This window comes from Varroa jacobsoni, unplaced genomic scaffold (assembly GCF_002532875.2).
Source record: "Varroa jacobsoni isolate VJ856 unplaced genomic scaffold, vjacob_1.0 scaffold_1076, whole genome shotgun sequence".
NCBI classification, from domain to species: domain Eukaryota; kingdom Metazoa; phylum Arthropoda; class Arachnida; order Mesostigmata; family Varroidae; genus Varroa; species Varroa jacobsoni.
The window spans coordinates 194163-208529 of record NW_019213978.1 but is presented as its reverse complement, the minus strand read 5'-3'; the positions used below and the strand labels follow the sequence as shown (position 1 = coordinate 208529).

The 14367-nt window shown below is 38.6% G+C and overlaps 1 protein-coding gene across 3 annotated transcripts; it reads right to left on the bottom strand.

Moving 5' to 3' along the window:
* Positions 1–2577: 2577 nt before the first annotated feature.
* LOC111266368 (sushi, von Willebrand factor type A, EGF and pentraxin domain-containing protein 1) lies at positions 2578–13971 on the bottom strand. Of its 3 annotated transcripts, none has more exons than XM_022843808.2 (11): positions 13576–13967; positions 12637–12955; positions 12134–12252; positions 11601–11757; positions 10771–10989; positions 10355–10535; positions 9536–9640; positions 9091–9209; positions 8292–8432; positions 7856–7989; positions 2578–3648 (listed from the first exon to the last, which is right to left on the bottom strand). In XM_022843808.2, exons 1-11 carry the CDS (start codon positions 13785–13787, stop codon positions 3411–3413), a joined length of 1944 nt encoding a protein of 647 aa, XP_022699543.1. In that variant the 5' UTR covers positions 13788–13967; the 3' UTR covers positions 2578–3410. The 3 variants fall into 3 exon arrangements, with proteins under 3 accessions (XP_022699543.1, XP_022699545.1, XP_022699544.1); XM_022843810.2 differs by having other exon boundaries at positions 3511–3648; positions 7870–7989; positions 13576–13968; XM_022843809.2 differs by lacking the exon at positions 2578–3648 and adding an exon at positions 6230–7162 and having other exon boundaries at positions 7870–7989; positions 13576–13971.
* Positions 13972–14367: the final 396 nt, after the last annotated feature.

Sequence of the window (14367 nt, the reverse complement as noted above, 5' to 3'; positions counted from 1 at the left end):
AAAAATGTCTACATTTAAAAATTCACAACCTAATATATAAAATAATCCAATACATTATTATACTTAAATTTTTTTTATATGTTACCTTACATTATATTTGCAATCAATTTTGAAAACAAAAGTGTAGGCTAACTTCCATAATCAGAACCAAAATTTCGATATATAATTCGACGTTTAAGTTTTCGACTGGTGTTGTCGTTAAACGTTGTGGCAGGCATGCCTGATGAAAGGCATCTTAGAAGCCTTGTACAGTTCGGTGCAACTCCTTTCGCGGCCACACGTGTCCAAAATTAAAAAGAATATAAAATTTTTTTATGATTACCTTCAGTCTATTTTCCTCAGGGATAGGGTATCCTAGTTCGTTAACTATTTTAATAAACTACGGCCGCGCTTTTCTAGTACGAATATAGGCAGTTTGTTCTGTTGCCAATTCACATGTGTAAATTAAAATTAAAAGTATGTTAAAATTTTAACATACTTTTAATTTTAAATTAAAATCGTAGTATGTTCAAATGAGGCGCCCATTTGTCATGTATCCTTGTTTAGACCAATCTGCTAGACTTTTCTAAAATTTGGAACTTTCGCGAGTGATACTATATACAAGTGTGAGCCACAAAATAAACTGTAACTCTTGATAAACGAAAAATTGTTTCTGTAAGATGTTATGTTTACAAATGTCTTAATGCAGGATACAAGGTAGCCTAGAAACGCGCTGTATGATATATTCGCTTTTTATCAAATATCCTTTTTTGCAACACCTTACTGGGTTGATAAGACGAACTCGTTGATTTTAATTTACCAGACGGCACGTGACATCTTTGGGATTATGAGATATACGCTTAAACCATTTTCTAATGAAATTAATTTTACTTATTCAGCAAGATCTAAGGCATAAAAGGTCAGGTTTATGGTAACACAGAAAAAATATAAACCTTTGAGAAGCACTTTCTCACAAATGTTGTTCGACTTGAGTATGTTCAGCGTGTAACGCCGACGTTGTGACTCGAAAAAATCATACGCGCTTTAGATTTTTGGAGATTTGGCATCATTTGTTATTGTTTTCGCTTAGTTGTAAGTTGGGGGGGGGGGGGGGGTTGCCTCGTTTAACTTTTGTTTTGTTTGGAATAGACGAAGGTCGCTGGTTATGTCCCATTAACGGTATATATCATGCATACTGTGCGAATAGTTTTTATTCTTAAAAAATTTAGAATAATGAAGAATCTTTTGCAATAACGTCTAAAAAATACTCTTTATTGATGATTTTAATGTCTATCTAAGCAAGACAGGCTAATCATAAATTAAATAAACTGCAAAGTACATTTTTATACTGCGATACGCGCCATTGGCAGTCGTGAACCTTTTTTTTAATATTACTGTGCTCACTTCGTGGGGTGTGCCTAATTATTTAATGGCCTGTGTTTTCATGTACGTAGTTTGTGTGATATAAAAAAAATCAAATTTACGGAAAATATAAGAAGACGTAAATACTGAATAGTAAGTATCACACACCCCAACAAATTCTATAGAGGAATTTTAAGAGAGCCAAGAGTTAAGCATTTGAGACAATGGTCAACGGCAGTAATCGACGTGAAATTCCTTCTGGTTGAACCCTACATGAAGTTGCCGGTCAAGGTAAAATGAAAATTCTGTCATGTCACTGAAATTTAAAGATTTGCACATTTAAATCAAGTCTCCTCCAAGAATTAGCGTTAAGCCTCTCTGAGCAAAAGATAAAATCAATTCAAGCACCAAAGGCAAATCATTAATGGGAATGAACACAGCGGCCTCTGCTGTTACAGTCTGTCGCACGTACATAGGTTTACACGGTGCATTTTTGTCAGCAAAAACATGCAGCAAGAGATATTACCCAAAAACGCTTTTACCCAAGATCATGTTCGTTTGAATTGGTCGTCTTTGCGAGATACTGAGCTTATTATATCTGCGGTTTTCAATGAAACAACTAGTGTGATCAGGCTTGACGCTAACAGGCGATCTTTCGTAGTCCCTCGCACAGAGAAATAGATCATCGGTCGTTACGGTTGCAAGCCGTGGCAAAGGTACCACTCTTCGAGTAAAAACTTAAGGTTAGTAACCACTTCGGATAGAAACTAGTACACAGAAAACAACTCCGGTGGCTTATACATATGTATAGCTGATATATGACCTATCGAAAGATCTAACCAGATCTTTACTGCAAGTCTGTCCCAGAGGTCTGCTCGTCTAGGAAAATACTCAAGCAGTAAGCACGTTTTCATGAGCTAACAACGGGAATAGACTGCAAGGAATACGGAATAAGCTAACGCCGTTATAAATCAGGGCACCTATAAACACGTAAAAAAATCTATTTTACCTTAACTATGTGGACTATAGTTACATGAAAAGATGACATGAACATCCGAATTCAGTAACAAACAAACGGCTGAATGATGCAACGGGGACCATTTGATTCTCGTCGCAACAAAGCTCTGTTTTTGAAGTCTGCTGGTAATTTATAATAAGTAATGGCCATTTAGTGTTTCTATTGAAACACTAAATGGCCATTATAGCTGACTTTGAAATATCACAATCAAACGCGTATAAAGTTGATTGTAGTTATTTATTTCACTGCGGTTTACAAATGCAACAGTAAAACACTAGTCAAAATTTCACAAACGTTTGACACACATCTGATACTGTTCATTACAACTGAAACAAGCATGGCTAAAAGAATCTCTTTAAACATCTAAAATATTTGAACTTCTATGACGGCTACAATTGAGAAATTTGTTTGTACAATTATGAACAAATAACTTGTCCGATCGCAATAGTCGGTTACGTGCGAGCAACGGTTCCATGAGGCCATCATTTTTTTTCAATCAGCATTTAACTAATTCACTAACTTGACCTGTTGAGTTTTTTTAAGTAGCAAGGTAGCTAACAAGATATTCACCAATAAATGATTAAATATTATGCTGCAATAAGTAAAGACCCGCGAAGTAAATTAGCTTGCATTGGTTATGACATCACTTTTAATTGCACTATATATATATATATATATATATATATATATATATAGTTTCATAATCCATCTGCTTCCTCTCAACAATCAAATACATAGAAAAGCACTTAAAGCTCCACTCTACTTTCTTAAAAACATACTACATCTACACTCTGATGTAACTAGCAGACGTCTGCCATCGAAATGCGTGAACGGAGCTAGGAAGACTTTGAACAGCACAAGAATAACATCTGTTAAATGTTTGTCCGATGATTGGTGCCGATTCTTCTAAGCTATATGCACTTTAGTATGTTCTTGATAGAATATATTAGTCCACAAATATACATTTTTCAATCAACCCGTCTACCTACAGATGTAAGCGATGTTTCGACGCGGAAAATGTGATATTTCACACTTTTTCGGCCCGCCCTGTCTAAGGGCTTAAGATTATAATCGTGCGTTTCGCAGAACGAGCATCACGGATGCTTGGTCCAGTCTGTTTGGAGTTCGATGAGGCGCGTTCATGAAGTTGTGGTGGCGACGGTGTAGGTGGTGAGATTACAACACGCGGTATCCTTCGAGGTAATGGTGACACCTCACGTGAGGGGGTATCGCTTTGCCACAGAAGGTCGTTGCTGCGAGAAATTGGCCAGCGTTTTCCCACTCTAAATCTATAAGCGATAAAGAAATCCCAATACCAGAGAGAGGGACTACGAATCAAGAGTGCTAAAAAAAAATGGCTAAATAATAGTTGGATCAGAGATGCAGTTTCTTCTCGCGGTAACGTGGTAAAAGAACAAGTATACAAAGGACAACACTTACAAAGTGAAGACCTTGCTCAAAAGAGGTGGAAAAAAAAATAGAAAGGTTATAATTTCCTTCATTTATGGTTTCGGCTTTCGTTGTCGCCTGATTTTTTTACACATGATGAAGGACGAATTTCAAAGTGCATGCAAAGGCGGTAGGCACTGATACAGGCCTTTGTTCTCTAAGTGAAGCTTCAAAGACAGTATTTCTGCATGCAAAAAAATAATGTTACCAAAAGTGTGAAACCATCGGTTTTTATATAAGTATACCTAAGATTCTATTATGGTGCTATGAACGAGTGCAATTTATCGCTTCGAATAAAATGATAGGATATTTTTCACTAATTCCACAGATCAATTCTCTAGACCGTCCACTGAGTGGACAGAATTTTGTGTAACTGTATTTCAATAGATAACATGCGGTCTATGAAGTTGTATGCAATCAGTTCGTGTTCGACGGACGTCCTCCGCCTTGGGTTGATACATCTCTTATTGTTCCCATAAAAACGCAATGGGTAACGTATTAACCCGCCAAGCATAGGAATGTGTGCTGGTCTAAGTTCGAATCCGGGCGTAAACACATTCTTAGCGACTTAATTACCGCACGTAAAACTCAAAGAAGCTTTTTTTGGTATTACCTCCGCCATCGATCGGGGCAAAAAATGAATCGTGTGTTTACAAAATTCTCCACCCTATCGTTCGGAAACCGACAGTATGGTACCTTCTAGATGGTACTGTGTTATGAAGAAGTCGATTTTGAAGTTCCAAGAATGTTGATGGTAGTCGAATAATGCGTGACAGGGTGAATCCAGTGCGTGTGTCGTACGCTTCCACTGCTACACCTATGTAATTGATACAGTTAGTTTCTTCAAGCTGTACACAACAGACACCTCCTGTGATATGCTTGACAGGTCTCAGAAAGTAGCATGTCCAGGAAACACATAAATTACGTCCGTTTCTGTCTCTTTCTTCCTTTTCATTGAATTTTCGTTGTTTGTGACGATGCGAGCGAAAAAGTATGGAAAGTCTGTCTGGCCACTTAAAGTTCCATACTTCTCTTCCATAAAGTGCCACTGGTTTCTTTTAGTGAAACCTGCTACATTTCACTTCAAGTATTCGATCTACCCGTCGTTACCTGGTAAGATCTGTTCTCACCGAACAACATCTTTCAGATCCAGACTCTCTGTAGAAGATTCGCTGAACGACCTGTTATCGACAGCCCAAAAGCGGCACGAACTTCGGCGAACTTAAGTTCGAACTTAAGAAAAAAGAAAATCGGGCAATTGAGCCCATGAGAAGATCGAACTTAATGATTCCGTTTGAATGCCCCGTGTGTTTTTCTACCAGCAAATTGATTCGTTTCTGGTTCAGGCCAATCACCAGGGAAACATGAATCACAATGAGCAATAGTCCTTTTTTTTGCGCAGCTCTAACATCGGTGAAAAGTTGTCAATAACGACAGAATTTAAAGAAGCAAAAAACCTGTTGTTGTGTCTTCACATAAGCACATTTATCGATACTCAAGGTAGATTGGAAGACCCTTTATCGCAACGAGCATGAGTTTATCCGTTAATCTTCGTAATAGAAGAAGTCGAGTTCTTTCTAGCTTTGAGACACGTGGTAGATTAGGCGCGAAACCTGGCACGGAGACACTTCGTTTGGTGCTGGGAACCAGTCGTCTGAACGGTAGTAAAGACCGTCAAACTCAAAGGACTTATATCGGGAAAAGGACGAACTGATAATGGCGAAGGCCGAACGTCCATGTTCGAATTATGAACTGAGACTAGCTACTGTCCAACACCTTGACGAAGGACGAGCCCTCGTTAGCATAACGTAACTAATAGTCCTAGGTCGACAATCTACGTTGTAGCCAGCCTCCGAAAGATCCGATCAACATTTTTATGGGCAAAAGCAGACAAACGACGATATTAATTTGATCGATAAGATGCAAGACTCATCAAAGTGACGTAAAAACTCTAACTTTCATTCTTGTAGACATTAAACTGAGTTTTTATTTTTGAAAGGAGAACACCATTGCCAATTGAGTCGTCAACCTAAGCCCAATGGTTAGTTCTTTTTTTGGACTTAAGTCTCTTTTCCAACTTTTGTCGGCTTAATTAGCCTGCGATTTGCACGAATATTTTTTTTTTTATGTATTTGGATGTTTAACGGAGGCTTCAAAAAGCCTATGCGTGCCCATGTAACCTTACTTAGGGTTTATACTAAAAGCTATTCACGGATTTAGAAAAAATGAATCTTGGAAATTTTTGGTGTGATCAATCAAAAGTTATTATGTCGTATTCTGTGTAGAGATCTTTGCCTCATCATATGTTATTTTCTTCTTCCCTTTATTAATTTCAATTAACGAATATTGATTTTCCAGAAATTATACCTAAAAAAAAAATGGAGCACTCACAAAGGTAATAAAAGCACCTTTCCTAATGAGTTTTCCTTACAATTTTAATCATATTTTTATAATTTTATAAGCATTTCTATAATCAAAATGAATAAGCATTTTTTGTAGCTAGGATTTGCAGGGTTTGTTATAAAGGTAAAAACGTACTACTGACAGGTCAATACCTTTACTTTAAATATAAGGCGGGGGTGCGCAGCTATTTAAGCCAAAACAGAGCAGAAAAATATCAGTTCTATAGGTGGAACATACAGTTTGCTGTGGCACAGTGAACGAGCTGGTGTTCGTGCATAACGAACTAAAAAATGTCTAAAAAATGGTCCTAGCAAACGAGGTTTCGAAAATGCTACACCTGAACAGTAACGGCAAGGATTAATGGCGTTTACGTTAAGTGACTAAATACTTGAATTGTAATTCGCACTCAAATGAAACGTACGACTAATAGATATTACATTATGCTATTGATTCCATTTTCTTATCAACTTAAAGTTGGGGTTGTTTTTCTTTGGTCTGTGTTCAACTATAAGATGGTTAGAGACGTATTTAATGGTAGGAACTCATCCTCTTATTTCCAACGGTAGTGCCTTCAATTATTGAGTAATTAGTTCTTTTTGAAAACAGCTGGAGTTCATTGGTAAAGAAGCAATGCCTGAACGAGACAATGGGGGATATGGCAGTAAAGTAAAAAGATCAGCACTTGCAGTGCACAGCCTACGTTAGCTTCAAAACTAAAATTTTTCAGTGCCTATACATATATATATTTTCAGACCGCGAACAGCAAAAAGCGTGACGTCTGTAACATCGGGATCTAACATTATTTGATAAGCAAGCATTGAGGACACTCGGCAAAATGACGAGGAATGAAAAAGAAACATTCTCTAGACGACCTTTTTTTTGTGCTCTGCTCGATGTATACTTCATGCATTTGGAAAAGACATTCGGGTTTTCCATTCCGCGTAACTGAAACTTCAACGAAGAATGACGATGCTCCTCATTAGTACTACTATTAGAACAACTGATTATTGCAACGTCCCGTTTCCGCGTACATGCATACCTTTCAGGTGACTAAAAGTCCTCTTAGAACTTAAACCTGCTATTGTAGCACAATAGTAAAATATAGAACTATTCACTTAGTGAGATTTTATCCTACATTTTCTACTCTATTATACAGAAAAATCTAGTTTTACCTTCTTCGAAAAAAAAAAAATAAAATAATCACAAGATACAAACAAATGTCTTATTATCAAAGTCTTATTTTTACCGCCTCTATTATTTCTGATCTTGATCATTTTCTGTGAATTCTAAATATACCGCTATTAAAAATCGTAGAGTTCGCACTAGAAGCTGGTAAACGTAAAACGTTAAACTTCTATACCTATACATATATATATATATATATATATATTATAGTAGAGAAACAATGGAAAGGGCAAACAAAATGCGCATTCATAGTAGGCGTCTAATCTAACGATCGAGTAAATAAAAACATCTTTCTTTTAATAGTAAAGTTATTCTGTTGAGATGCACAAAGGTGACAAGCGAGACCTTGCACACGATAGTCATGAAACTACATTGTCAACAAACACGCAAGATAACACATACAGTGTTCTTATTGATAATAATGATAAGCTTAATTATATAATGTACAAATAAGCGAACCTTTGCTGTCTCACCTTGTTGCCAGCCTTCTGCCTATAGGAACATTTGACGATACCGACTGTAGTGATCAGGACAAGAACCAGTAGGCCTGCCACTATGCCGAAGCGCGTGCCGCGCGGAAAAGATCTGTATTTCTGGGACCAACAAAGAGACACAAAGGAAAATTATTAAATGGCAATAAACGCACGGAGCGGATTGTGTGGTTAAACGATACCATAAATGGCTTAAGAAAATTATAGGCAAGTAGAAGTGTTGGAGAAAATCTTCCCCAGGGTGTCACTAACAACATACTTTTGTTTAAACGATAAGAAAATTACAAGGAGCAAGTGTGTCTCGACAGCTTGAAAAAGTTACTTGGCATATATATATATATACATATATATATATGCGGCTTGCTATACGGTTAAGTAGTTAAGCGTCTATTTCGATGACGTACCTCTAATCCATTAGTCAAACGCTCTTTGACAGCACACTGGACAGAGTCTACGTTTCTTGCTAAAAAATCGAGCACACGCTCACACTGCGGCGCCGGTGCCCATAAAGAACTCGAGGCATTACAGTGAATCAAGGTATTTCCCTTTACGGACACACAGAAAGGGAAAAAATGTAGTAGGTTCATTGTAACCGCCATCGCAGTTGGTGCTTTCATACTGTATAATTGAATTTAATCTGATACATATATTGCTACCGATAATATCTGCCCATAAGTCAAGAAAGGCGATTTTCGATTTTGGCCTATCTAACAGCTAACTGCATGCGTCTATACGATGTAAAGCGGAAACCGCTTGATGTTATGGGGGAAGAGCTATCTAGTAATATGATGTAATCTGGTACATTATGGGGTTGTATTTACATACGAACTCTCTAAAAACTTCGAATTTTATTAGTTTGGATAATTTATCATGTATAACTGAACTTCCACTTAAGAAGTTTTTAAGCGCTAAAGCATACGCAAAATACAATGCTTTGGTCAATATGTGAGTCGTTCGAGAACATTCAATGTAACGTATAATCAGTAAGATTACCTGACAGATGTAAAGAGCATAAACGTGGGACGAAATTAAGATTAGGGGACAAAATTCGCTATATAATAAAAAAAAATAACCACCTCAAAGTTTTCTGGTTATATCTAAATAAATTTACACTGCTTAGACTTTACCGTTTAATTCAACTAATATAGATAAAGCGGATCGAGCACGTTTGATAGGAATCCGTTGCTTGTCATGAACGCTCACCTTTAGAAGTCGACCAGATATGCATGTGTATTTAACAGAATCTGGAGGACGCATATGAACGCTGGATCCCTCCACAAAAGGAGGCGGCCCACACGGGAAAGGTTTACAGCGAAGGCTTCCTGAAAACAGGCAACAATGTGACCTATGAGAATATATAGCTATTCAATTGAATAAAAAGCGCATTTTTGCTGCTGTCGGGTTTGAGTTGATGCGGAGAGATTGAACATACAAAGCCCTCTCGACAAGTATGACTCGGTGGGGTATTCTTTCTGAGCACGTATATAGCGGTTCTGATTAGGGTAGTGATTATGCGGATGACTATAAAAATGAACACCTTGTCAGATTTATCGACTGTCATTTACGCAGGCAAACTGACTGTGCATTTATCACCAGTGTATTTAGAGTGGAGAATATCATATTGTACTGAAGAAACGAGAGGTGTTACCTGAAAGTGTTCCGTTTTTTTGGCATACAAGACGGTCGTCTGGTGATGAAAAAAACCCGTCTTCACACCTTATGTCGCTCAGGGACTGACCTACTTTGAGTTTATCTGCAAAAAGGCAGCCATTCAACGACAGTGAGAAGTGGACATGCCTATGGCTAGAAGAGGTAACACGCTGAGCTAATAGCCTATCATTGTTTATCCTAACAGGACAATGTAACCTTTCTATTTGTCTTCTATTCTATACTACCTTTAATTATCTGAGGAATTTGACAAAGTCAATAGGAATTTCTATGATATACAGCCAACATATTACCGGCATTAAATGGGCAGATCGTCTCCAGAAAAATATGTCGTAATGAGTGTTAACGGTTTGCCAACATATTGGTAAAATTTTACGTAATTGGTAAAATCTAAGTTGTTGTAGACCACTCGTATAATGCCATCATATAACTCAATCAGTAATGATCCTTGTCACAACCTTATCGTGATCATATATGCGTACAATTTTCGTTGTCAGAGAAATTAATAAGACCGTATTCAATGAAGAACTGCTGACGAAAGCAAATATTATTAGAAGTACACGTAAAATATGTCAATTAGACGCTAAAATGTTAACTATCTGTTACAGAGAACTTTCCTTCGCCAGAACAGGAATCGATGAGAGTCACGAACTAGTGCCCAATACGTAAAGGAGATAGTGAGCTTATTTATCATAAGTTCGCTATCCCTAATTAAAATACAACTGAGTTCGAATGCTTTCTACATAGAGAATCCCTATTATCTTCTACAAGCCGATAGATAAACGCAATCGATGCTCACCAAAAAGCGCCCAGTCTCGAAGGGCTTTTGGTAAGGGTGCAGTACCGCAGCTAAGCGGCTCGAATTGGCAAACTACACGGAGACCTTGCGCACAGTTAGCCGGCTCGAATGTCCTTGTGGGTCCGGCGGCGAAACATCGACTGTCTACAGATTCTTCTTCACGGGCCAGCTCCATACTTGGCTATATATTAGAGAACAATTCAATTTGGTATAAGTCTATAGATTTCTACAATTTTCAACCTGGAGTTAATGTTACCTTCGAAACAGGCAACGTTCATATATATACATATATAATGGAAGGGATTGTTCGATGCTTTTGACATCAACTAACTCTATTATATAAGCGTTAGTCAAGCAAGAACCCCTTCCCAGCTTTTGAGTTCGAATAGAACAATGTCTGAGTGGTGAGAACATACATCCTGGCTGTCATCCCAAGTCCACACTCCTTGATTCGAGCTCGCATCTAACCAGAACGGATCCTGACCAAAAAGTTTCGCAGCTCTCCACGCAAGGAAGTGCAATCCGTGACGCTTCAAGCCACGACCAACAAGTCGACCTCCACGATCCTCGCAAATGTTCCGAGCCTCGTTTAAGGGAACGCGTCGTTCAGCCGTATGGAACTCAATACATTTGCCCTGAAACACCGCGCGCGGAATGATGCCCCGTTCAACACGTATGCCAATTGTTTCCCCTATACTTGCTGTACAGATTTCCTATGTTGTCTTATGTGAAAACTAGTAGCAAATTACTTTCTAATCTGTAACTTACTTCAGGTGATTGCTATGTTGAACACTTAAACTGTATGCTACTAAGTTGTGAATCCAATCGTAGTTAGTTATATTACATAATAAGCGTGTTAGATAAAATTGATTTTTTGAGTCTTCGAATATTCACGGAAGGTTAGTTTCCGTCAAAAAGATTCTAAGTAAGCTATCAACGATATAGAAAGCTAGGGTATTACAAAATTTTCCGTGTAACATATGAAGCTGCCAAGACGAATTAAAATACTTTAAAAAATCGTGAGCTTTTCATATGGTTGGTTGGTCGGCAAGCAAACCGCTCTCCTGCGTAGATCATGGAACAGACTACATAATGATCGTATAATTTTGTCTGCATTATTATACATACGTTTTAGAAAGCTGTGCGGTTTAGTGAGTTTTTTTTTAAGTATATGAACCATTACCACGAGGTAATAACAGACAGCAGCATAAGGATGCCAACAATAATAATAATGGTGATGACTGACATGAAATAATTCGACGACAGTATTGTTTACATCGCCTTTTTCGCCAGTGAGATTTGGGCAAGCATCTTCTGGCGCCACACCAGACTCAGAATGAACCTCTACCGTGCATAATGAAAGCGGAGTACGTTCAACGCTTCGAAGGTGGATCGAAACGTATCTGAAACAGCGCAGCAACGATTAGACATTACTAACAGATGTAAAAACTTTCCTAGGGTGCTTTTTCTAAGAAGTTCTTTAGTGCGGTCTTTTTAACGGTGCGTTCGCTAGGCACAGGCAAACCAACTTCTATGCAGGACGAATGTCCTCCGCAATCGAAAAATCGAATAGTGTCATAACTTTTAGCGTACAAAACAAACAAGAGAGAGCAAAAAGTACAACCTGTTAAACGACTATTAAAAACATTTGCGACTTTTCTCAGATTGAAAAAAAAATGACAACTTCGTGCTTTCGAGTTAGCATACATAATTTTACCTAGTCTGCATGCTATCGTATTACGATAGAAGTCGAAGAAATGGAATTCAGGGATAGATTACCTTCCTCTGGTAGATGGTTCGTTGCATTTGATGTAGTGTGGTACTTTTGTCTCGAAGTCTTTGGTATCACTCCAGCAAATTTGATTCAGCGCCGGTGGATGGCTATTTCCGACGCGAACCTTTAATAGTGTTATCAGATGTGAGCGATGTGTTGTTTACAGCCTATCATATCACTTATTTTATCGCTGTTTCTTTGAACTAAAAATAGTAAAAGGATATCGACTCGCCGAACTTCCCATGCCCTATATAATAATATATCATAATATAATATACAGAGCAAGGAGGTTGACGCTATTGTTACAAGGCCTAGCGTATTTACATCGGCAATAAACTAATCCACCGTAAGTAAACATACTGTTACTGACAACATCATTTAATTATTATACTATTGCTATCTGGGCTATATGCAAAAAATCTTGTATGGAAAAAAAAACACGTTTCATTAAACAATGTACTCAGTGCTTCTATTATTAGGCTCATATGCATTGAAATCCCTCGTTTACCTCTAGCTGAGCCTCCTTCAACGAAGTCCCGAAGACGATCTTCAACGTGCTCACGGTCATTTCTTCCAGCAATGCTACACTCCACAATCTCGGATGCCAAGTTGAATGGGTAAAGGAACAAGTTTCATCGTTACCATCGAGGGCAAGACCAGCAACTTGCACAGGCGATTCAGTCCTCTTCGGGTCAGCTGGTTTCAGAAAAGCTGGTTTATCCCTGGCAACATCGCGCACACAGTATGGGACTCCTCTAGCCCATGCGCCCCCAACACAACGCATACTTTTGGGTCCCAGCAACATATAGCCGTGATCGCAGCCAAACCTATCATTTGTACATGGTACATAGGAGTATATCATGTTGAGTACGCCCGTCACCAAGTTGTACTATTATTGGTCTAGGTAGTGGAATGATTGTATCTTGTAAAATTATGTAGTGATGAGTAGTATTTTATCACGTTTGCAATAAGATCAGCGTTTGAACTTGTGACTAATGAAGCAGGCGGGGTCAGACATTTGAGAGATAACTGAACATAGGAACCTGAATAGATGGCAAAGCTTCCTGAGGAAACATTCGCAGATGTTCTGCTGTTTTTTTGCTAAAAAAAGATTGCGTCATCCGCAACAGTCCGCAGCATATGTGATGCATGCGTCCTAAGTGTTTGATGGTAAGAGATGCTCTATGAAATCAGTTTAGGAACGAATTCAGGACGGTTCTGAGTCGTCCCCTTGAATGCTGTAACATATCAAAACGAAAGGGCTATATATTTATACAATAACACTGCTAAAGTGTAATTAAGCCACGCGTCTAATTATTGCGCAGCCAATTTAACTTTGTTTACAGGATGACCTCGAACGGACATACTTGTTCCGATAGCACTTTTAGCTACCCTTCTAGTCATTAATATGCCCTATTCGCACACACGTAAACATGTTAGTGCTCACTCAATGGTGGAGTTGTCCGGAAACCCATTTTGATGGCGCACTATCCTTCCGTGACGTGGACTTCCCGGAAACGTGCAACGAAGGCTAACTGGGGTTAAATAAGTCTTCAGGCTTGTCTCGACCAGAATTTTTTGTGTGGTCACCTCCTTACCACAAACCAAATCACAAGAAATGAACCCCACAAGCCATGCTAACAAGTACGCAAATCGCATCGTTCCAATGTGAGACTACTCGAATCTATCGGGGTCCGAATCCTATAACTCGCTTGACACTAGCCGTTTAATACACGCAGCACAATGAGCCAATGACATACAGCATTCTAGACTCTCTAGATCCTGGTAATGCAACCGACGCTTAGGAAGGCGCAACATGATGCCATGAGCAGCGGGACGTGTTTGCCCAGACAGGTTACTATGCAGATTGCTGCGCACGTGAATTGTCGCGCGGGTTACACTTGAAAGTTTTCGTTGGAGAGCTAATGTCTCGTGTCGCCAGAGGCATTTATTCTATTAAAAATGGGTAGGGTTTGCTCCCGCATCAACACAGAGAAACTCGCCTCTTCGAAATTATTTTCTATGGCATCGTAAGATCAGGCACTATTCTAACAATTGTATTGTAGGACCTAGGACAGAAACGGCCAAGGGCTGCACCGGCTTTTTGGGATTACATATATCAGACTTTAAAATCAAACGTTACCGAATGAAAACACGCTTCTGTCCCCCCGTATGAGGATAGAGAAAGAGGAAAAAAAATGGCGAATACAAAAGCTCGTTTATGTTCCATTGAAAAAAG

Coding starts and splice junctions, on each gene's coding strand:
- LOC111266368 (XM_022843808.2), bottom strand. CDS start 13,787: ATGCGATTTGCGTACTTGTTAGCATGGCTTGTGGGGTTCATTTCTTGT. Junction 9,210..9,535: donor AAAAAACGGAACACTTTCAG/GTAACACCTCTC, acceptor GCCTGTTTTCAG/GAAGCCTTCGCTGTAAACCT. Junction 8,433..9,090: donor TATCTGGTCGACTTCTAAAG/GTGAGCGTTCAT, acceptor GTGTCCGTAAAG/GGAAATACCTTGATTCACTG.